This window comes from Caloenas nicobarica, chromosome 7, assembly GCF_036013445.1.
Source record: "Caloenas nicobarica isolate bCalNic1 chromosome 7, bCalNic1.hap1, whole genome shotgun sequence".
Lineage (NCBI taxonomy): Eukaryota > Metazoa > Chordata > Aves > Columbiformes > Columbidae > Caloenas > Caloenas nicobarica.
This window is the reverse complement of record NC_088251.1, coordinates 8192073-8215280: the sequence shown is the minus strand read 5'-3', so window position 1 is coordinate 8215280 and position 23208 is coordinate 8192073. Positions and strand designations below refer to the sequence as shown.

General features: G+C 37.0%; 1 protein-coding gene across 1 annotated transcript in view; it reads left to right on the top strand.

Annotated features, from left to right (window-relative positions):
* The window catches only part of ATRNL1 (attractin like 1), a 491115-nt gene that overhangs the window by 431050 nt on the left and 36857 nt on the right, over positions 1-23208 (top strand). Inside the window, exon 28 of the mRNA XM_065639123.1 lies at positions 8032-8146. Within this exon, the coding sequence (XP_065495195.1) occupies positions 8032-8146 (115 nt within the window). The remainder of the gene's footprint in view (positions 1-8031; positions 8147-23208) is intronic.

Genomic DNA, 23208 nt, shown 5'->3' with positions numbered 1-23208 from the left:
CTCCTAAATAACAATCAAGCCTTTATTTAATGATGCTAGGATGCTGCACAGCTACAGGGATGAGATCTCTGTGGTTAGAAAAGCCACCTGCTAGTCAGAACTTTGACTTCTGTCCGAGATTCATTGTCACAATGACCAACTGAAATTTTATGATCTACCTTGAGCAAAGGACAGACTGAGTTTGTCTACCTCATGGACATTTCAGAAATCTGTAGCTGACTCGGTTTGCTTGCTCTTGATGAAAGTAACCTGCACTGTGCTCATCCTTAGCTCAGCATCCCCCTGCCCGCCACTGTAGCCCCTCTTGTTACTCTGCAAGTTAGGCAGAACTTAAACTGCCCCTAGTACTTCATCTTTCCCACCCGGAAAAGCTTGTAGTGGCTCTGGAGGGACCGTGTCCTCTTTTGACAGGCTCTCTGGGGTCTAAGTTAACCAACTGTGATATATGGCAGTGAAAATCTGGTCTTAAATGATCAGCCCAAGTTCAAACAGTGATGGACTATCAGTAATTTGTCACCAATGAAATGTGAGTATTCATAGACAAAAGCCTTTAAAATTAAATTGTGAAGGCATAACAGAATTCTTCTCTTCATGTTTTTAATCCTTGGAGAGACAACAGATATACCCATCTGGGAAACAAATGCCCATTAGCATCACTTCACTGCACAGCACTGCTTTGACTTACAGAATTTGAAATTGCAGTAGGAAGAATTTACAGGAAAGTATTTGGGGAGACATGATGCTTGGTATATGCCACAGACATAGGGTCTCAGGTGCTTTTCCCAACAGGATCTAGCTAGCTGCTGCCAAGATAAATTTCTTTTCACAAACTGGACGCTAGCATTGCCAGCCTTTAATCAGACTCATACAGCTTAATAGGGGAATGTTCTGGAGGCTCTTGGGGATACCCCTGGCAGTAATCCAGTACAGCTACTACACACACCATCCGCTGTACGTTATGTTCAATATTTCACAGATTAAATTGAAATTACTCTTATTAGTGGGCAAGATGGAACAGTAAAGTAAAACCAAGTTTATTTAACAGTATGAAGAGACAGGAGACTGCATACATGGGCACACAGAAAAAGAAATGAAATGCAACATGCCTTGCAGCTACATGATATTTTGATTTAACTTCCATGTCTTGTGTTCTGTTCAGCCACTTGTGAAAGTCAAGAAGACGGCAGGATGGTTCACACTAGTGTCACAGTTCAGAAGCAGCAACCTCTAGGCAGTGGGATAAAAGCTGAATAGGAAACCCGACTAGAAGTTTTTTCTGGAAACTCTGTTGAAAATAAATGCATCTGCAGGTCTCTCTCATAGCTTTGTCTTAATAAATCAGTTTTAATCAGAATGTCAATTCATAACTCTCTTGCTAATGAAATGCTATATGACATAGTATTAGGTTTTGAAATGAAGTCTCTTACTAGATTAACTGAGAGTAACTTTGTTGCAGATAAATATAGTTCTTATAATAAAAATATGGCTCTTCTGAGCATAAACATTTTTCAGATTAATACATAAATTTAACATTAGTACATAACCCTTGATAACTAACAATTACATTCTTCTCAGAAGACTGCAAAAAAGAATGCAGCCTATCACTGCATATTGAGTTGAGATAGAGAGCTAAGACAATAAATTGAAAGGTAACAATGCATTTTGCTCACTGGGGCCGTAATCACCACTTGGTGATCATAATGTCTTCATTTTATTATTAATTCCCACTGTTTTTCTTATGGAAAATAATGTACCAATGTATTTTAAGAGTTTGATGGCTGTTTTGAAACAAGGAAATTAACTGGGATTTACATTCTGCTAAAACAATGGGACAAAATTTCATTCTGAATGTCGAGTAGAGTTGGTAGAGTCCTCCCAGTAAATCAGTGCTGGCTGGATGACTCAGTTGCAGAAGCTAGGCAGTTACCTCAAGTCTCTTGTAGTATAGGTGGAAGAACTGTAACATATTCCAAAATGGTCTCCAGCATTTACTGCTGTAGGTAACATGCTTATGTACCTTGCATGGGTTAGTGGGACCTCCTTAACCAAAGTTAGAAAACACTGAGAAATCCTCAGTCAAAGAAGGTGCAGTGTAGAATCCCAAAGCATTGAGGACATTCCGGCTCTGGGCCATTCTTGTAGGTTTAGATGAGGTGAAGCTTTCCACTCAGTAATTGCAAAAAAGGATCTTTACGGGAGGGATAAAATGAAAATCTTTAGTGGATGCTTATAATTTCAGTAAAACCCGAGGGTGTTTCCTTTGCCATCCACAAAGCAATGTTCAGAACTCCAACCTTGTTTATTTATTCTGTTGTGGTATTTCCTAAAGTATATTTCTCCTGGCACATAAATGATGTTTGGTGAAAGCTTTTTTTTTCACTTTTTTTTTTCCTGTTGCACTCTCATTAAGGCTCATTACTCATTGCATAAATCTGTGAAGAAAATAATCAAAACTTTTGGGTGGGTGGGAAGCTCATGCTCAAAAGTGTGTTAATGAGAGTTAGTTAATATGTACCCAACATTTAGAAGAGCAATGTGGTGTAGCACTGATAGTCTGAGAAAACAGTAGTACTGATTACAGGTACTCAAGTGCTTTTCTGAATCTGAGACTCACTTACCACAAACAAATTGAGAAACTCAGAAAATGACCAGAGAATTCAAGGAAAGAACCTGAAGCTAAGAGAAAAAGATGATGTTCATATTTGTAATAGAGCAGGCTAAATTTTGTTTCCTCCTTTTCTATGTTCCTTACCTCTTCAGAGGTCACAGTCTTCTTTCTTTTCGCCCCTCTGAAATCTTGCACACTGAACTTCAGAAAAGTGGCTATTTACATTCTGAGTCTGGTACTAATTCTGTCACAACAACAGATTTGGTTATTTATTTGCCATACCATCAAGCTTAGTTTATGTGGAATTCATTAGATTAATTCTATTTTAATAATATGATTAAAAACTAAGTTTATATTGGCCTCATTATTGTTAAAACAAAAAGTAGAAGTCAAGCTTTTTTTTAAGAGATGAATTTTTATTCATAATGAATTCTTGTAAGTAGTACTAAGACCCTTTTAGTTAGGAATCATTACAATGATTAATGCATAGTTGTTTGCATTTTAATACTTGATTTATATATCAGATCTGTATTTGTGCACACTGTCAAACTTTATTCTTTTCTTGTCAAAATACTTATTACTGCTGACAGGTGTAACATGCTCACATTAATCCTTAATTCCTTGATTCAATTTTCTAATTGCTTTTTTGGCATGAGTTTGGAGCCATTTAGTCTTACGTGATCTATTTGTCTTATAGTATAATAATGCACTTTTAAAAATTGGATGTACCTTGCTTAGAACGCTGAACAGAAAATATATAGAGAGATATTACTTAGTACTGAAAATCTAATGTTTTATAGCACTTCTGTGAGACACCACTTCTTGGAATACAGATAGAGCCAAAACACTTTGTACTTTTCATCTTCCCATATTCTCAGTATTAAATATTTTCATTGATAGGTTTGAATTGATGCTAAAGTTTCAGTGCATTTCCCCAAAAAGGTTCTGAAACCCTTTAGGGGATCTATGAGCATCCCCTTAGTCCTCGTCGTGCTCTCCTGCTCTTCTCACCTCTTTGTGCCGCCGCCTTCTGGTGCCCGTCCTGCCCTCCCAGAATGATAGAATCACTTCCCAGTGTCTTCTGGGTCTGAATTCTTAAAGCTGCTCATTTGTGTTATTCCTAAGCAACCAGATAACCCAATGCGGTTGGTTACTGTCTTGTCATTATAAAGCGGGTGTGCTAAGTTACTTACAAATATCTCTAATACAGGTATTAATATGGCGTATACTGACATATGTTTTGTAATGCCAGTAATAGTAGTATTGTCATGTGTATGTTGTATGGGGGGGCGGGGCAGGAATCCAGCCAAAATTTATTTCTTATAGAAAGAGATTGGGATGAGCAAAGAATCTTCCCAAAGCTTAGTAATTCCTCACAAACTTACCCAGGCAGCTGGACTTTTGCTAGGTCTTTGTAGGATTATAGGATTTTCAAGAAAATAAAAAAAAATTGGACAATGGAGAACCTTTGATAAAAATATGGGACCCCAGGAAGATGACTTCTGATGCTTGTTTCATGTGAATAAATATATGACTACACATTTAAATTCTGGGTAAAACCTTATCTCTCTCTTTTTCAAAAAAATTATTTTTTAAAATTATTATTATTATTATTATTATTCTCAGATGTATTTCCTACTCATTCCACTTTTTTTCTTCTTTCTACATCCACAGATTTACCCCTCTTGCTATCAATAATAATATATATTCTTTCACCATTTTATTCCTTCCTGGTTTTCTTCCCCTTTCTATTTCACCTTCCCAACTGACATACATCTTTTCTGTCTGTCATACTGTGTGTAAGAAAGATAATATAAAAGCGGTTTTTAAAAAAGTGTTTGTTTATTCTGTCTTTCACTGATAAAGTTTTATTAACTTTGTGATTGTCATTTGTGCTTTTTGTCAAAAATGTAAGTCACTTTCTGTACAGGGGGGGGGGAAAAAAGATAATTCTAGCAAGTAAATCATGGTAGCTAAGTGCTTTGGGCAAACAAACATGTGCCTTATCTCTTCCAAAAAACCTGTGGAAAATGCATGATAAATGGCACATTTCAGAGAACATGTTATGTCACTGTGAAATAACTTTGATTCATGGTTATGTATTTATCTTTAAACAACTGACAAACCTCGGGGTATCTAAGTTATTATCATTTGCTCTATGCTTCCATGGGGGTTTTTGCAAGTGAATCTGAATGATGTGAGGTAAGATAATACATGCGCGTGTTCAGTCACAATGTTCTGTAAAGAATCCTCATTTTTTTAAGCACAAACAGAAAATTCTTATTGTGTTTAGGTTTTGGAAAAATATTTATCAGAAATAATTTCCTTCACTTGTGTTTTGAAAAGCATTAGTGTAAGCTTCAAACAGAAAAGAACAGGGCCTGTTAATGAAAGGTTTTATATTACACAGCAATAGAAAGTATCATAATTTTGATTTATAATAAAGGAATTATTCATCAAATTAAAAGGCATAATGGTAAATTTGTTTGTTTCAGTTGTGTACCTACATAAACTGTATTCCGAATTACAGTTTAAAATGAAGATTTCATTTTGCCTGCCTTTTCAAATAGAAAAGAATCATTATTTAATTTGCTGATGTGACAAATCAGGAAATATGACTTAAATGCTCTATTGCTTGCATTAGTAATACCATCTATTTTAATAGCAAATGCCATGTAAGGATTCAGGTGCTGTTGTTCTAGCATACAGTGGGAGATGGTCCATGACACCCCATGCAAAGGTATTTATTTGTAAATTCTATTTGCCATATTAGTGAGTGGGCAGGAGTCACTGACTGACCACTACGTCAAGTTATGGCATTCTGTCCATGGACACGAAGAGGACCTGGTCTGCTCTGTCCACAGCTCCTGCTGCGGGAACCTCCCTCGAGCTGGACAGTCTGTTTTGCATGGAAGACGCAGGAGCAGGGCCAAAGCACAGGGGTCGAAGTGAGATGAACTAAACTGGCATGAAGGTTGAACATCAGGAAAAGGTTCTTCACCCAGAAGGTGAGGGAGCACCAGAACAGGCTCCTCAGGGAGGTGTCCCGGCCCCAAGTCTGACAGTGTTCAAGAAGAGACTGGACAACGTCCTCAGACACACGGTGTGAACTGTGGGGTTGTCCTGTGCAGGGACAGGAGTTGGACTTGATGAACCTTGTGGGTCCCTTCCAACTCAGGACATTCTATGATTCTATGATAGTTCTAAGTACTGGAATGAAGAGGCACGTATTTAGGTCCAAGGGGAGATGTGATGTTTGTGTGTGACAGTTGGGAAGTCTTGGATTTTGACAGTTGAAAGTGCAACAGGTAGGAGTGAATGAAAGCATGTAGTAGTGGGAGAAGTAAGCAGAGAGATCCACACCAGGCTGCTGTCAGGGCTGGGTTATATTATTCCATGCCTATGCTTGTCAGATTAGATTGAAACAGCCTAGAGAACAGACTAGTTGCTAATCTGAATGATCCCATCAAGACCCTTTTCTATATTAAATGTCATGGTCCAAAGAATTACCCTGGTGTTATTTTTGTGCATGTGCAATCAATGCTGCTAATATTAGTAAGGTTCTTATTCTGTTTTCCCTCTTTTCTCTATTGATTTTAGTATAGAATCATATCATCCAGCAATGCCTGTCTAAATGTTTTGCTGGTAATAGATCCATGGCAGTCAACAGATATACACCAGCTTACACAAGTTCAGAATCTGTTCTCTTCATCTGTTCCTTTGCCTTACATTGAGCCAACATATTACCAAAAAAAAAAAAAAATTAAATGCTACAAATCCGGTGCACCCAGTTGAGAAAATATTTCTTATGTTGTTTTTTTAAAAAGGAGTTGTTTTGTTTTGGTTTTTATTTAGCTGAGGCTTTTGGAGTTCTACTTTTCTGTTTCATCTTTTGGTAAGATTCAGTGAATATAAGTTGTCATTCATTACGTCATGGCAATTTTAAATTAGATGACATTCCTCACCCAAGTTATTTTTAATGCTATCGCCTCAAATGAATCTACAGAAATGCCTTTCAAAGATGACCATAAAGTAAAAAATAATTATATTTATCTATTGTTCAATTTATTGCTGTATTCTCTGTTCCCTTATCTTCACTGAGCAGTAATAAATGTTGGTTACTTGGAGGCAGAAAACCAGAAAATTATAATTGTTTTACATGATGGAAAAGCCTTTGTTTTGCTTATATCTAGTACTTTGCAGAGTATTTAACTTGGCTAAACTACCATTTTTCTTGGTATACTTGAATCAGTTGACATTTATGTATACATTGCATTTTGCATGAAAATTGGAAGTTTTATGGCTTTGAATTTTGAATCAAAACATCAAACTATTATTTTGCCTTGGAACATGACAGACATTCTAAAAAGTTGTAAACAAAAAAACCACACCAAACACACAAAACAAAAGCTTATGCTGAGTTCAACCTGATGTGTTTTAGAAATATCTTTAATGCTTGACTAAATGTTTAAGCTCTCAAAAGTAAAATGCCTATCTCTTAGTGAGCACAAAACATGGAAACATGGAAATATGGAAATATTGTAAATTGTCATATTAGAAAATTATTACTCTATGGCTTTGTAGACTGCTTTGCTTTTTTGAAGCTCCTACTGTCCTCAGTGTTGTTAACTTGAGAACAATGTGGCAGCAACCATTTAGTCAAAAGCTAACTGCACATTAAGAGATCTGTGTAGCTACTAAGAGGCAGATGCTTGGTAATAGCACATACCTTCCACCAGTGAAAACTCTACGATTGTAGCTTTATACAAGACAAAGTAAGATGATAATTGCACAGACAATGTTTTTAGAGTTTTTAAGTTTATTCATGTATAGTGACGCTACACCTGTTTTCTGCACATGCAAAAAAACTCAGGAACATCCTGCCTCACAGAAATAATTTGCTTACCAGTGCAGACACAGAGAAGGCAGACTTACTCGTGTGAGAAACTCAAGAGGGATTTGCTGTCTTTGTATATCTATATATAATATAGATTTGCTTTCATTTTATGGTTTTGGCATTAGAAAGGTTAGGTAATGATTCCTGTTGAAGCACAATTCTTTCACCTGGGTGCTTCCTACTAGATTGGGAGAAATTCTGGTAGTCTCAGTTACCAGTGTGTATACCAAAAGATTTTGCCATTTTCTAAGCTTTAAGAAATTGATAATGCTGCTGTTGGTAAGTATAAAAGTATAATTTTGTTGCCTTTGTGATAATTTCATTTTTTCTGTTTGGTTAGGTTTGCAGTGTGGGCTGTTAAAGCCCATTTTTAAGTCAATTAACATGGGTAGGACAACCCGTTCAAATACAAAGAACTAATTGAGAAAAATATTTTCCTACTGTTACAGTGAACCTTAAATTAAAGATGTACAAGTAAAAATATGATGGAAATCTCAGATGTTACATGGGTATCTTCTTTTTCCAGGGTGCTCCTAAACCGATTGCCATTGAGCCATGTTCAGGAAACAGAGCGGCAGTCCTCACAGTGTTTTTATGTCTGCCCAGAGGACCATCAGGAGTCCCACCGCCTGGTCAGTCAGGTAAGGCTCATGTTGGTGAGCATCACGTCTGTCCTCGTGCAGTGCAGTGCAACTCCCTTGGACAAATGCCCCCACGCAGATCCAAAATAATGGCACATCAGGTGAACACGAGAGGCTACTCAGTCAAGATGTTGTTAAGTTCAGGGACAATGTTTAATGAGGAATTGTCTTTTGAAATTTGATGTGGTATCCCAAATAAAAGTCTAGTGATCAAACTAGGCTAGTGTACCATGACATATCTCGTTAGCACTTCCTGAAACAATAACTGTATACCAACATGCTTCAACCTTGTCTTGTTGGGCAAAAAAAAAATTCATATGCAGCCACTTCTATGGTTTCAGTTCAAGTTGCCATAAATGAAGCCGTATAAGGAGCATTCTCAGTCCAAGTTAATGTTTAATGCACTAACTTCCAGTTAAATTCCTTTGCAACTTGAATCCCAATGCTGGGCTGTCCAGGATTCAATTAAAATATTAGCATTTCCCATAATGCCTGTCTGATGAAACCCGGGATTTTTTGAGTGTCTGCTTCACTAGGAAGGCGTTCACTTTGGAGATGATCCCAGGCCATTTTAGAACAGTATTTGCATTATCTGGAAGCACTTGTCGTGGCACTCTACCTTATCTGATCTATGCTAGGTTGTTGTACAAAACCATTACAACCATTCTTATAAAATACTTCCTAAACAGGAGGTACCTAAATACACGTTTTTAATTCTTTAAATCATTACCTACAATGATATGATACAAAATGGTCATGACAACAAAGATTAGACAGTAATGTGGCACTGCACAGGTGACCAGTTTACAGTTTCAGAATTCATTTGAGTGTTTGCCAGAATGAACGTGTTTGTAATGAACAGTAAGCTGAATGGTATGTGCCCAAAATGCTCCTGTAAGCCAGAAAATATACTTTAAGGCTAACTTTTATTATTTAAAGCCAAAAAGATATCCCTTTAACCTTCAATAATCCATTTAAGAGATTAAAAAGTATTGAGTAATGATGATGAGGGCAAACTCAGTTGGCTTATGTTGGAAATAAGCTCAGCTGAGTGTTCGTTCTTCTTCTTTTGGCCTGATGACTATCTGTTATTTACTTGGGTTTTTTAGTTTGGTTTAGGGTGGGGAGAGGCATTTATTTATTTATTTATTCATTTAGTTATTTTCCCTGAATTCCGAGATGACGACTTAGTTCTTAAAATGCTCTTTATGGCTTGGAATATCATTTCTGGAAGTGCTATGAAAATAACAGTGTTACTGATGCTTGTCAAATACATTTCCTGGAAGAAGTATATAGATGTAAGTGCTCTAAAGAGAGCAATGAGAGAGGAAGGATGTTTAGCCTACTCCCTGTTATGTTTTAAGGGAAAGCAAAAGAAACAACGGTGTTTATAGTCTTACAACAAGAAAAAACTTTATAAAAGACAATCAAAAGTAATTGTTGAAATTGAAGATTAAATTTTTTTTTCTGTTTTCAAATTTACCTATGATGTGCTTCTCGGCAGTAAAAATGTATTTATCTATTTACTTCATAGTCAGCTTCTATTTAGTATATACAAGTTTTTTTTAAAGTAATTGCTGTGTGTAAAATATGGAGGGAATAGGCTTTTTGAAACAGGATTTGGGTTCAACAAGCCAGCAGATGTGTCATTTTGAATGTTTCTTGATATGGGATAGAATACACCATTTAGTATTTCAAAAATATCTAAAATTTTTAGTCCCACAACTTTCATTTTGTTCAGGGTTAAACGCAAAAATAAATGCTTCAGGTGTGCACCCATGCTGATTCAACCATTAGGTTATATTAGATTATATTGCTATAATCATTTTTTCTTGTGTGTAATGAATTTTGGTACTCATGGACTGCTTTCACTGTATGTAACCATGCATAGTCTAGGCAGAAGCGATTATGCAAGTTTGTTGGCATACCTGTAGCTCTACTAATTCACTTCATTCCTGTCCTGCAGCACTACCTGCTGCTGCTTTCCTGGGCTTCCTGGGAGCAGATGCTGTGAACTGTGCCAAGTTATTTGAAATTATGTGGAAGCTTTGTGCGGCAGACATATGTTTGCTGTGCAGTTGGTTTCCCTTATGACCTAAGCTAGGTTAAAACAATGATATTTAGCTGGATGAAGGTGGTGTATTCAGTAATTATGTTTTGCGAAGTAATTTTAGAATCCTCTGGTACTTGCATATAAGCATTTTCAAGCTCATTGGGATCATTCTGGGATAAAACTGACCGCGTATCAAGCATTTGTTTAAACGATACATCAATGCTACTGGTTCTCAGTTCACAATGAGAGACTGGGTTTCATTTCTTATGTACATATGTCTGAAATACAGGAAGGAAATGCTTGTATTGTTCTGCATTACATTTTCTCCAAAATCAAGAAAGCTAATTCTCTCCACAAATAACTAGTCCATGCTCTACTGGAGTTGTTAGAGTTGTAATCCTGTATTTTTAAGATCTGAATTTGATTAAACATGAGTTTTACTTGTTTCCAAGGTTTACATTAAACGGTATTTTACTTGAAAATTTCTCTGAATATTAAAGAAAACCAACAAACTAATGAAAAGGTTAATCTTTCTGCAGCATATGTTCTCTACTTCACCTTTATTGGCAGCTGGATGAGAAGTTGAAACCACAGATGGTGGGCTTTGGCCAAAGGCTATGCAAGGCAAAAACTTCTCTAGGAGAGAACATATGTCCCAGTGGAGATCTGATTGCTCTCCGCTTCCTGCAGAAAATACTCAGAACTTTACAGGCTTTCAACAGCATTTAGTTGTGCTGTTGCTAAGCCTATAAATATACAAATAACAGCTAGACTGACACAATTAAATGGCTTAAAATTAATATGTGGTTTACGATTGGTCATGTAGATTTGGATGAAATATTGATAACAATGAATTTATTGGAAAAAACCCCTCTATTCATAGTGACTCATGCTTTAAAAAGGCACTTTTTCAATGAAGGAATGATTTGTAGAATTAAGCATCCTGAAAATCTGGAAAGTCAGCACATGTTACTGTCATACTAGGTTAGGTGTAGCACGATAGACCTCATATTTTCTTTTAGGTGTAACTTTAAAGAGGAGCTTACAGTTCAGTTATACTTCTCCAGAGTAACAACTGTATTTACATGAAATTTTGTTACATTAAGGCAGAAATTAGAATAACATTATAGTTTAGAATGACCTTAAGGAAGTGGATGGAGGTGGTGATTGGTGACAACAAACGTGGCTTCACTAAGGGCAAATTGTGCCTGACAAATTTGGTGGCCTGTTCTACAACAGTGTTACAACATTGGTGGATAAGGGAAGAGCAAGTGACATCACCTACCTGGGCTTGTACAAAGCCTTTGACACCATCCCGCATGTCATCCTTGTCTCTAAATTGGAGAAACATGGATTAGACGGATGGACCACTAAGTGGTTAAGGAATTGGCACTCAAAGAGTTGTGGTCAATGGCCAAATGTCCAAGTAGAGAGCAGTGATGAGTGATGTTCCTCAGGGGTCAGTGTTGGGACTGGTGCTGTTTAACATCTTTGTCAGTGACACAGACAGTAGGACTGAGCGCACTCTCAGCAAGTTTGCTGACGACATCAAGCTGTGTGTGGTTGGTGTGGTCGATGGTCTGAAGGGAAGGGATACCATCCGTAGGGACCTTGACAGGCCTCAAATCAAAATTCAAAGGTTGAAAAAAATAGTAAATCTCTGTACAATTAATGTGTATATCAATATGCATGTATCATTGTATGTGCATAGCAGAAAAAAAATCACTTGTTGAAGCACTAGTGGGCAGATTATACAATGTGCATACATGTCTTACAGATTTTATGACACATTGGGAGTGAGAGTTCATGTGTTATTGCTGTAGTGTCTGACCCCATGCCTCAAACAGCTTAAACTTATTTAATATAAAGGAGAACAGCTGCAACCAGTTCTCTAGGAAGAACTAAATTATATATCTCAAAGGTTATTGAAAAAAAACCCCAAGGTAACAAAAAAAAAAAAAAAGGAGCAAGAGGATAATATATAAATTACTTAGTGCAGAAAAAGGTGCCAATGAATTACCAGCAGTGGGAAGACCAAGAATAACTCTGTCAAGGTCTTTATACGGCTCTGGTGATATATTGGGCTATACAGAAATAATAGCTTGGTAGTGTGATAAATTCTGTTAAAATAACTGTGATCATGTCATGATTATTATTAAAGCCAACTAAATCCCACACTTTGAGGTATCAAGGTATTGTACAATACGTTTATAAAACTCTAGCATGTTTGCTTTGTTCTTGGATAAGGCCAGTAAATGCTTTGAGGCACAAAGAGAAATGAGAAGATTAGAGCATTTCAAAATAGTTCAGAATCAAGGGATGTAATTTGTGAATTGTTTATAGGTTATGCTACTTTCACACAGCAAAATTTCCCTATCTACCAAGCAGGTAAAAGTGGTAGAACACCCAGTAAATGTGCTTCCCTATTAAGACAGTGAGCTGAATGGTCTCTGTAGGTGTATGTATATGTATTAAACCGTAGTGGACATCTAGCATCTATATGGCTATGACTAGGTGAGGTGAATCTAATTTAATACTTAAAAATAAGACTCACAAATTAAAATCAAGAACTAAATAAAATATAGTAATTAATAGAGCAACTTCAGTGGAAATAATTTTGCAATGGAGGTTGTGGAATGTACATCCTGGAAGACTGTAAGCAATATTCTGTTAATAAAAAGATAAGACAGCAAAATTTCATGGTGGGCAGCCCTCTCCAACAGTGCTATCTGAAAGTTACTTTCTGATATCCTTGAATCAAAACAGAATTTCATATAATTCTGGCCACACTAACTGTGGCATTCAGTCCTACTTAATCAGCAAGCTACAGTAGGATCACAGAATCAATAAAATTACCATGCCATCTGCCTTCCCTGTACTCGCCATCATAATGAATAACGACTCATTAAGTGTTCTACAAGACAATTAGCTCTGGATGGGAGTTTTCAGTAACAAGGCTCTCTTCATTCTATTTCTAATTTTCTCAGATTAAAATACAAAAAAGGTAATACATATCATAAGAGGCACATTAAAATGAACATGAAATAATGAGTAGTTTTAATAGAGCACTATATTTAATTATATTGCTCAGTTGTTCTGACCGTTGGAAACAGAACCATAGGTTAGGGTTTTCCACATGTGGAATGAGTTCTTATGTGTACTTATCTCAGTATGCCATGGAATAGTTGCAGACATACACCAAGGATGAATAAATCCCATAAATTTCTATCTGCTACAAAAACATTACTTGTGCATTCCTTTCATACTTGCAGAATAAAGTCAGTAGGACTGCAAGGTTGAGTAAAGATTTTCTTGCAGAAAAATGTTCAAGATGTTGATGAAAATGTACTGTAATTAAGATGTACAAAGGGTGGTTACTGTGAGTACATATACTATGTATCTTTGTGTTGAATCCCCTATGCCCTTTTCTCATGTTGGAGAGTATTTAAAGAATACAAAAGGAGTGAAAATAAAAGACTAATGAAAAAGTTAAAAGAGAATATAAACTCAATAGTATAGTGTGATGTATGGAACACACGTTATTAAGGGCCTGCGTGTGCATGTTGAGGGGTCAGGCATTTCTCATGTATTCAAAGGGAAAAGACAAGAGAAATACAGGCAAATACCTGAATCTGATTCTGCATTGGCAAGTACATCCATGTGCCTACTGAAATGCTCCTGCCTCCCCATAGCAGCGAGGCTGAAGAGTCGAGGGGGAACTTCAGAAGCTCATTTGCTAAGGTCCACTTAAACCTCTTGTCTTCTCATACTTATGTATTCTGGTACAGTATTCCACGTCTTTGTAGACCTTTTCTTATACTCAGAAAGAGGAGAGAAAAAAGGCTTGAGGCTTACTTCTGTTTAGAGCGGAGGACTAGGCCAGATCATTAATCTTGTTTGTCCTTTGTGTGGTCTCTGTTCAAACTGGAAGACAACAACTTACAAGTTCAAGAGCTGTATGTATGGTATAATGTCAAGTAGCTGGTAGAGAGAAATGTTGGCAAGGTATCTTTCGCAATAGTACTTACACTAAGTATGTACTTCATCCTATATAAAATGCGGTGTTAAGTATTTATGATACAGAGTATTGCACGCAGCATTTTGAAGGCATATATGGACTAATGCCTATTGACAAAGAAGCCTTCAGCTGAGCAAAAGGAAAACAGGGAAAGAGAAGAGCTTAACCTAGAGAAGAGGTACTGAAGTTATCTAAAAATGCTTTTATTTCTCTTGTTCTTTCATTTAGAAGTGGGATTTCTAATTATTCATATATATAGCAGGCTTTAGTGAAGAAAAACTATGAGTAATCAATGCTGGGAGAAGAAAAGTGGGAGTAGAGGTAGAAACGGGAAGATATTAATAACTGGTAGGTTATTTAGACTCCTAAGCATATAAACAAGTATAGAAATGTAATTCTTGTAATTGAATTGAGGGATACTCCATATTATTTACCAATATCTTGCCATTTAAATGCTAAAAAAAAAAAAGTTAAAATCGTATGTGAAAATAAAAAGTTTGTTGTAATAGTTTAATGACTGTAACTAAAACTAAGCTACTAGTTAATATATTAAGTAGTAACTTCAACTTACTGACACTGAGAGACTGGTTTGTCCAGTGCCATGGTCTCCAAAGAAGTAAAATCTGGAGTTCTTTTTAGTTAACTGGAGGTACTTAGCAAAGTAGCTCTTTAGTACTTGGTGGAAACTGAAATCATCTATTCTGAAGATCATTTTACTGAAGGAGTTGCTTTCTTTTAAATAGTAAGGCCTATTTTTGGAGTGACTATTTTTGGCTTAATTCCATTCTTCTGCACTGCATCAAATGAGGGAGCAGACTGTGTTTATAGTATTGACACTGGGAAAAGAACACAGCGGTAAGTGGCAGATGGTGCTGATGATTACTTTAAAAATATTTATGGTAATGGCAAACACAAAGTAGAAAATAAGACCCAGTAGCCACCACCACCCCTTCTCCAGCCCAATCCCAAATCAATTATTATTGCAACCCATGGGGTAAAGTCTACTTGAATAGCACTGAGGTTCTTAGCATAGTAAGCCTTGTAAGTGATGAAGAATGAGGTGAGTATTGATTTTGTCTGGTCTTTAAAGCTTTTTAGGTAGTTCTGTTATGAACTAGTTTTTACATCATTTTAGCCATAGAACCTCAATTCGTTTATATTCCGAATAATGTTTTTTAAAAGGACATAGGCACTTTAATATGAAGAATCTATATGATTTTTAGTATGAAATAAACAATACTTACTGTTCTCAATTTGTATGCCACTGCATTTGACATGACAGATCGTTAAAATTTCTGTGTTACCAGCCTTCATTTTCTTCTATTCTTACAGAACTAGTGTTCTGATTACCCTAACGTCAATCCATAAAACTTTTGTTGTTTCTATTTCCATATCCTCATTCCATTATCAGTGTCGATGGGTAACTTCTTTGATAAACATTATCTCTCTCCTTGAAAACCATCAAATAGTTCACTCCTGGGATAATATCTAGAAAACACTTTATGTCTGCCGCATTATTCCTACATAATTACTCTTCTTTTTTTTTTTTCTCCTCTTATTTATTTATACAGTGAAAATCTAGATGCTTGCTTTAATAAATTTTTGCAAGATCTAGCTCCGCTTGACTTGGCAATTCTTATTTCACTTTTACATGTCTATACCTCTAAAACATAGCCTCCTTGGTTGCTTGATGCTTTTTCATCCATTTTCATAGGCTTTCTGAATTTAAAAAATGTGCATAACTTCCTTCCTTTAGAAGTTTATTGGCTTCTGTGTAGCACAGTTATAATGTAAGAGTCAAGAATTTTTCTTGATGAATGTATTGCAGGTCAACAGTAACCTTGCACAATTGCTTTTGTGTTGATGTGGAAGATTTCTAGCAGTGATTTGTCCCTTTGAGGGCCTGGATGAGATTAATGGTAGCCAGGACCGTGTGATCACTACCTTGTCAAATGGCAGGGACAGCCAAGGGATCCCACAATGGGCTCCACGTGAAGGGGTAGGGAACTGCTGTCCTGGAATATTTTGGCCACTTCAACTCACAGATCTAATTTCCTCACCATAATCACTTCCTCTAAACAAAATGACAGTTTACAACATTTGGTTTTATTTTCTTTTTTAGGCTGTGAAAACTTATGCTTGTATTGTTGGACGTGATGTTTTTTTTCTTTTTGCGTATTCAGTGATGATGAAAGCCACAGGATTAGTAGGATTTGGAAAGTACAGGGTATACGAAGAAAAGTAATTCATGAATAGGAAGAAGAAAATGTTCTGTAAAGTTAGGTCTTCAAATTTTATTGTCTCCCAGGCAGACCCTTAGGTACTCTGCAAGGCTAAGATTTCCATAGTTGAAAGAAATTGTAGTATGCTTTTCTTCTTTTGACATGTAGTATACAGATGTCAACAAAGGAAAGAAAAAGAAGAGGAGGAAAAAAAGTTATAAAAGCAACTAATAAATGTGAAGTTTTTGATTGAGAATTTTCCTGAGAGATGTTATATGATACTTATGTCATTTTTAATAGAAATCTCAGGGAAAATAAATCTTTCACCAGTATGATTTACTTTACACAAATGGAAACATTGGTGATCAGATAATGCTATTAAGCAGTGTTTTGTTCTGCTCTCTTAATATTGACACAGAGACCCAGTGTTTCTTACATAGAAAACATGGATTAATAGGGCTTGTCTTATCTGCATTCAGCCCAAATAAATGTACAGATTCACCTTAACAGAGCATCTTATTCAGCCATGTTCCTCCTGAAAAACAAGCAGATGATTTTAATTTTGTACTGTTAAAATTCTGAGGATTCAACAGATGTCTAGTTAGAGTTACAAAATTAGGTAAAGTGAACAAATCGCTGTGCAGGTGACCCAATGGATGACAAATGTCCTTCCTATTTGAAATCGGTGGTCTGGTTTTATATTCAGTCAACACATACTAGGTGGAGCAGATGGCTTACAGTTAAATTTGAACCATAAACCTTTCAAAAATGAAGTTATGTGTGATTTAAATATTTTATCAAGGGCCCCATCACCTATTTTTCCTTCCTCTAACTTTGAATTCCTTAAAAAGAATCACCTTTTTTATCAAAAGAATTCAAATCTGTTCAAATCTACCACTAGAAGGAGTGGTCCTGATTCTCTAGTCATACCATCACGGAAAGTTTCATTCATCACTGGGACAATAAAATTGCCCATAATGTACCTTTTCACATTTATTTTATCACACTCTAGGGGTAAGGTGTCTATTTTGGGGATAAAGCTATCCAAAATTATACAGAGACCAATCAGATTTATCATTCTGTGGCATTTGATGGCATCCATCTGTTTATTTACAAAAGCATTAAAGACTTATTGAGTTACTAGACTACAGAGAAAATAAATTATCATCTATAGTTAAATTCAGTCTTTGCATCTGCTGTCTTTTCAGCCTGTATGATGTTTTCTGAAATTACACTGGCTTGCAGACCCAGACTTCAGGAATACATTTACTTCACAGACTTTTTATGTCATTTCAAGTGAATTTCTAATGCATGAGCAATCTGTGGTTCAGGAAAATGTTGACAGAAGGATGTCAGGACTTTCTGTTGTTAGCAGTTTAAAAGCATGATAGGGACAGTTCTTACTTAAAAGTAGCTCTTAAAAGTTTGGAGCTGCTCAATTTCTAGAATCATTTGATCCAACCCCTTTCAATCAATATTGTGCAACTGCTGTGGGAGTTTAAAGCTTCTGGACACAAATAAATTAATATCACTATCATTATTAAGTAAAAAACTTCTAAGATGGATGATGGGAGATGAACTACTCCCAGTGCTCTATTTATTCAATTCCTACTGTCAGTAGAAAGGAAAATATGTAGGGTTTAAAGTTCAAAACTTTCTGTTAATAAAATTGAATAGCAGACTGAGGAAATACATCCTAATGGGATACTTGATTTCTTGTTTTGTAACAGTGAACTCAGTTATTGCCCGCATCCTTTCTAGTTGTGGATTAACTGTCCCGTAATTATGAAATCACTAGAAATGTCCTCCTGAAGGAACTAGTTTGGATCAGCAAAGACATTGACTCAAACCACCTACAGATAGCTGAGAGCGTAGGGTTGGTGTTAATAAGCTCATGGTTGTTAGAGAGGTTGCTTGTTCTGACATCTTCCTTTACTGCGACAACTTCTCACTTTCTCTTATTTGTGTGCCTTGGGTAGTTCTGCTTCATAATTCTGGAACCGAGAGGTATAAGGAGTGTTGTTGAGAGACATCTAATGGGTCAGCTCATGTCCTGTAGGAATATAGTAGATTCAGGTCAGCACTATGTGTACAAGACCAGGGCTGAGTTCTGCATCTCTTTGCACTGTCTTTTCTGGGCATCTAGGTATGGCACTGTGCCTACACATACAACCAGCTAAACAGGACATCCAAATGTCTTGTGGAACATGAAATGTGAAAGAGTGTAGAATCCACCAAATGTTGCTTCTTGGAATGAGTTTGAGCTCAGCAAAACTGTCAGAACTCGTACACCCTGGTGATTCATACCTGACTGCGGAGCTGCTCAAGAATTTCTGTGGGATCACAGAATCACAGAATGTTAGGGATTGGAAGGGACCTCGAAAGATCATCTAGTCCAATCCCCCTGCTGGAGCAGGAACACCCAGATGAGGTTACACAGGAAGGTGTCCAGGCAGGTTTTGAATGTCTCCAGAGAAGGAGAATCCACAACCTCCCTGGGTAGCCTGTTCCAGTGTTCCGTCACCCTCACTGAGAAGAAGTTTCTTCTCAAATTTAAGTGGAACCTCTTGTGTTCCAGCTTGAACGCATTACCCCTTGTCTTACTGTTGGTTGTCACCGAGAAGAGCCTGGCTCCATCCTCGTGACACCCACCCTTTATATATTTATAAACATTGATGAGGTCACCCCTCAGTCTCCTCTTCTCCAAGCTAAAGAGCCCCAGCTCCCTCAGCCTTTCCTCATAAGGGAGATGCTCCACTCCCTTAATCATCTTCGTGGCCCTGCGCTGGACTCTCTCCAGCAGTTCCCTGTCCTTCTTGAACTGAGGGACCCAGAACTGGACACAATATTCCAGATGGGGTCTCACCAGGGCAGAGTAGAGGGGAAGGAGAACCTCTTTCGACCTACTAACCACCCCCCTTCTAATACACCCCAGGATGCCATTGGCCTTCTTGGCCACAAGGGCCCAGTGCTGGCTCATGGTCATCCTGCTGTCCACCAGGACCCCCAGGTCCCTTTCCCCTGCACTGGTCTCTAATAGGTCATTCCCCAACCTTTACTGGAACCTGGCGTTGTTCCTGCCCAGATGCAAGACTCTACATTTTCTCTTGTTATATTTCATTAAATTTTTCCCCGCCCAACTCTCTAGCCTGTCCAGATCTCGCTGGATGGCAGCGAGTTGGAAGGTTATTTTTCTTCTCTTCTTTACAAAATGCAGCAAAGACAAAGGTCTGCAGAAACAACAAGGGATAAGTTTAGGCATACAGAATTAGCAGGTCCGTAAAATTAAAACAACCTGTTTAAAATATTGTGTTGTGTTTTGGTTTTTTGTTTGTTTGCTTTGGGTTGGTTTTTTTTTCAATCCAAACAAAAATCCAAGGAACAGTTAAATACATAAAAATGAAGATAAGGAAAATATAAAATGATATGAAGCTAAGTTTCTGTAAATATTACTGGGTCTGGCAAGTAAGTCACACAGCAAAATGCGTATATTTTTTGTACTGGAGAAGATGAGCTTGAAAATGACTGAGAGCTAGTTAATATGGAAAACTGGTAGGCAAAATAATCCATCCAAAAAGGGATGTTTTAAACTAGTACCTGTATGTGAATCACTTTTAAAAGGATCCCTTTTTATAAATCCAATCCTTCTAAAATTCTTGGATTACAGAATACCAGGTTGGAAGGGATTTCAAGGATCATCTGGTCCAACCTTTCTTGGCAAAAGCACTGTCTAGACAAGATGACCCAGCACCCTACCCAGCTATATCTTAAAAGTGTCCAATTATGGAAAATCCACCAATTCCCTGGGGAGATTATTCCAATGGCTGTTCTCACTGTGAAAAATTTTCCCCCATGTCCAGTCAGGATCTTCCCAAGATCAGAAAAATGCTGATATGAAGAGAATTTTCCCAGTTGCTAAGCATGAAGCATGAATCTGAACAGTAGCAGAAAAAGACCACTCTTGTCACTTTTAAGTCTTTCATTTCAATAATGTTGTCTTAAGTGCTCGAAACATGCTAGGGTATAAATGAAAGATTACAAAGAAAATCACCATGGCAAACTATATTTAGGGTTGAGAGTGACTCAACATGACACAATCATGGAAAACTTATGATGACAATGTATCTACCCTTTTCACCCATTCTGTGCTTAATTGCTACTATTTATATACATATTTATTACTTACAATTCAGGATTCAATTATACACAGTCTTGAGTATCTTCTGTGAAGTAATTGGTGTTCGCAGCTTGCTTTGAATGCAACTGACTGTAGGTGGGAGTTAAAATACCTAGACCTTGCCATAGGAAAACGCAGTAAGGCACTATACTTGGATTTCAGTGATCAAAGGGTCACCTTCATTATCCTTGTTCTCTGGGAGTGATATACCAGCATGATACCCATAACTGCAGTTCAAGGCTTTGGACCTGTCCCTGTTAGTATCATTCAGGGCACTTTTCCAAGTACATAACTGCTTCAGGCTTGTGCTGTCTTTTCCTCATCAACCCTTTCCTTTCCTATGTATTTGCAGCTGTATCTGCCTCTGTGTCTCATCCCTTCAGTACAAATTCACACAACAGTGGGTTCAGGAGAACTTGCTCGTTGGTGAAATGTTTTCTGTGACTAGTGGTAAGCACAGAAGTTTCAGATGGCTGATTGTAGTTAATCATATCAACAAAGAAGAAAATACTTTATAGGCCTTGCATCTACTGGAACTTTTATCTTTACCGGACCCGATCTGTTTGTGGATGGATGGTGTTTATGCTCTCTGTAAAATGGGAATACTACTTTGTGAGGATGTTGTGGGAATAACTGAATTAATGTTTGAGATGTTCTCAGATGCATTGTTGTGTCATAGAAAAAAAAATGTGAAGAATCATTCATATCATGGTTTAGTGCATAACATCATTCATTGATTTCCAGATCCCTGCATTGCCTCAGCAGGAAAGTTTGAGTTAAGGATGGAGTTAACTCTTCTTCAGTATTTGCTGACGAATTTTCAAATCGGTATCTCAATGTCTAAGATACTCTGTTTTATTTTGTTTTCCAAGGAAGCACAGATTAATCCATTATTCTTCCTTTAGATAAATGATTCCTATCAAATATACTCATGCAGGAATCTTTGTCCACGGTAGAGAAATACTGATTAGTCATCATAAAGGAAAATAGATAAACAATCTTAGATAGCACATTGCAGCTGAGAGTACACAATGAAGTTTTTTGTAGATATATTTTGGTTAACTGAAAATGTATCAATATGCAAAAAGCATAACAAATGATCAGAGCATAACACATTACATTCAAGAGGAGACTGCATCTTTTCCTGGGGAAGCAGCGAAGGAATGTTGGCCATAAAGTGCAAAATGATCTAAGTATAATTGTGAAATTCAGATGGATTTTCTTTAAAAGAGAGATTTACAAGAGACTGTGATTATTAAATTCTAAATACCAATTATTGAAAAATATCATTTGAATAAATTCTATTTGCAGTTGTATATGGAGAGGAAGAAAATAATGGGGTGGGTTTTTTGGAAAACAGCAAACCATGGCTGGCAGCACAGTGAGCCACATCCTGAGCTGCATCAGAGGATTGTTCAGACTGGCACAGGAGAAGAGTTATGTGTAGCTTTATATGATGTGTTAGACTGAAATTAAAATATATCCTTTAATTTGCTGGTTTCTGATGATTTAAGAATAGTTGCTCAGGAAGATATTTGAAATAGAGAAAGCTCTAATTTGTGTGAAACAATGCATTAAAATCAGTTAATCATTCACCTAAAAACCATTATCAGCTACCCATCAGCTTCAACCCGAACAGAATCTAAAGAATGTCCTGAAAGAGGCATCGAATTTCTTCTGCTTTGTAAAGAGCTTAGTAATGCAAGGTACTGAGTGTGACAAATGCAGCTAGGCATAAATTATCCCCTTTTCTTCTTGCAGCTACTAGAGCTTGAGGTCCCACTTCCCTCCACTAAAACACACACAGTTCCACCTTGATTTGTACTGGAGGAAATCTGGAATGCCATTACAGAACACTTTGCAAACTCCCGTTATTTTCAACAGGACTGATGCCAAGCTCCTTTCAATGTTGATTACAGAATCATAAAAAAAATAAGGCTGGAAAGGACTTTTAGAGATCATTTAGTCCCATCTCCCCTCTTCAAGGCACTGTCAGCTGCATGTAAACAATTCCTGGCAGATGTTTGTCTAACCTGCTCATAAAAGCGTGCAAAAATGGAGTTTCTGCTTCTTACCTGGGAATTTTTTTTCCTGTGCTGTTAGAACTTCTTCCTAATGGTTAACCTAAATTTCTTCTCCTACAATTTAAGCCCATTACTTCTTATCATGCCTAAAATGAGCATGAAAAAAGATTATTTCCTTCCTTCCTCTTCTATGCAGCCTTCTATATTTTTATGTTTCCCCTCTATCACCTTTCTCTATATCAAAATAATCCCACTTCCTCCAGGCTGGTCAAGGTCATGCTTTCTAGACATGATGGTTTTGTATTAGTCCTGTACATTATGCTTATGCAAAGACAGGTACAGCAAGAGCATAGAATACTGAGTACTGCAGGGAAAAATAGAGGATTTTGAAAATCAATATTCCTAAAATGATACCAGGCATTGAATAACATTTTTGCAAGAACACCAGTTTATCTTTCAGTCTCTACTTCAGTGTGCCCTTTTCACATGCCAAACTTCTAGCCTCCTTACATTGTTAATTAGCGATGCCTGATACAGCTAAAATGATTTGCTGAAAGGTTGGTGTATC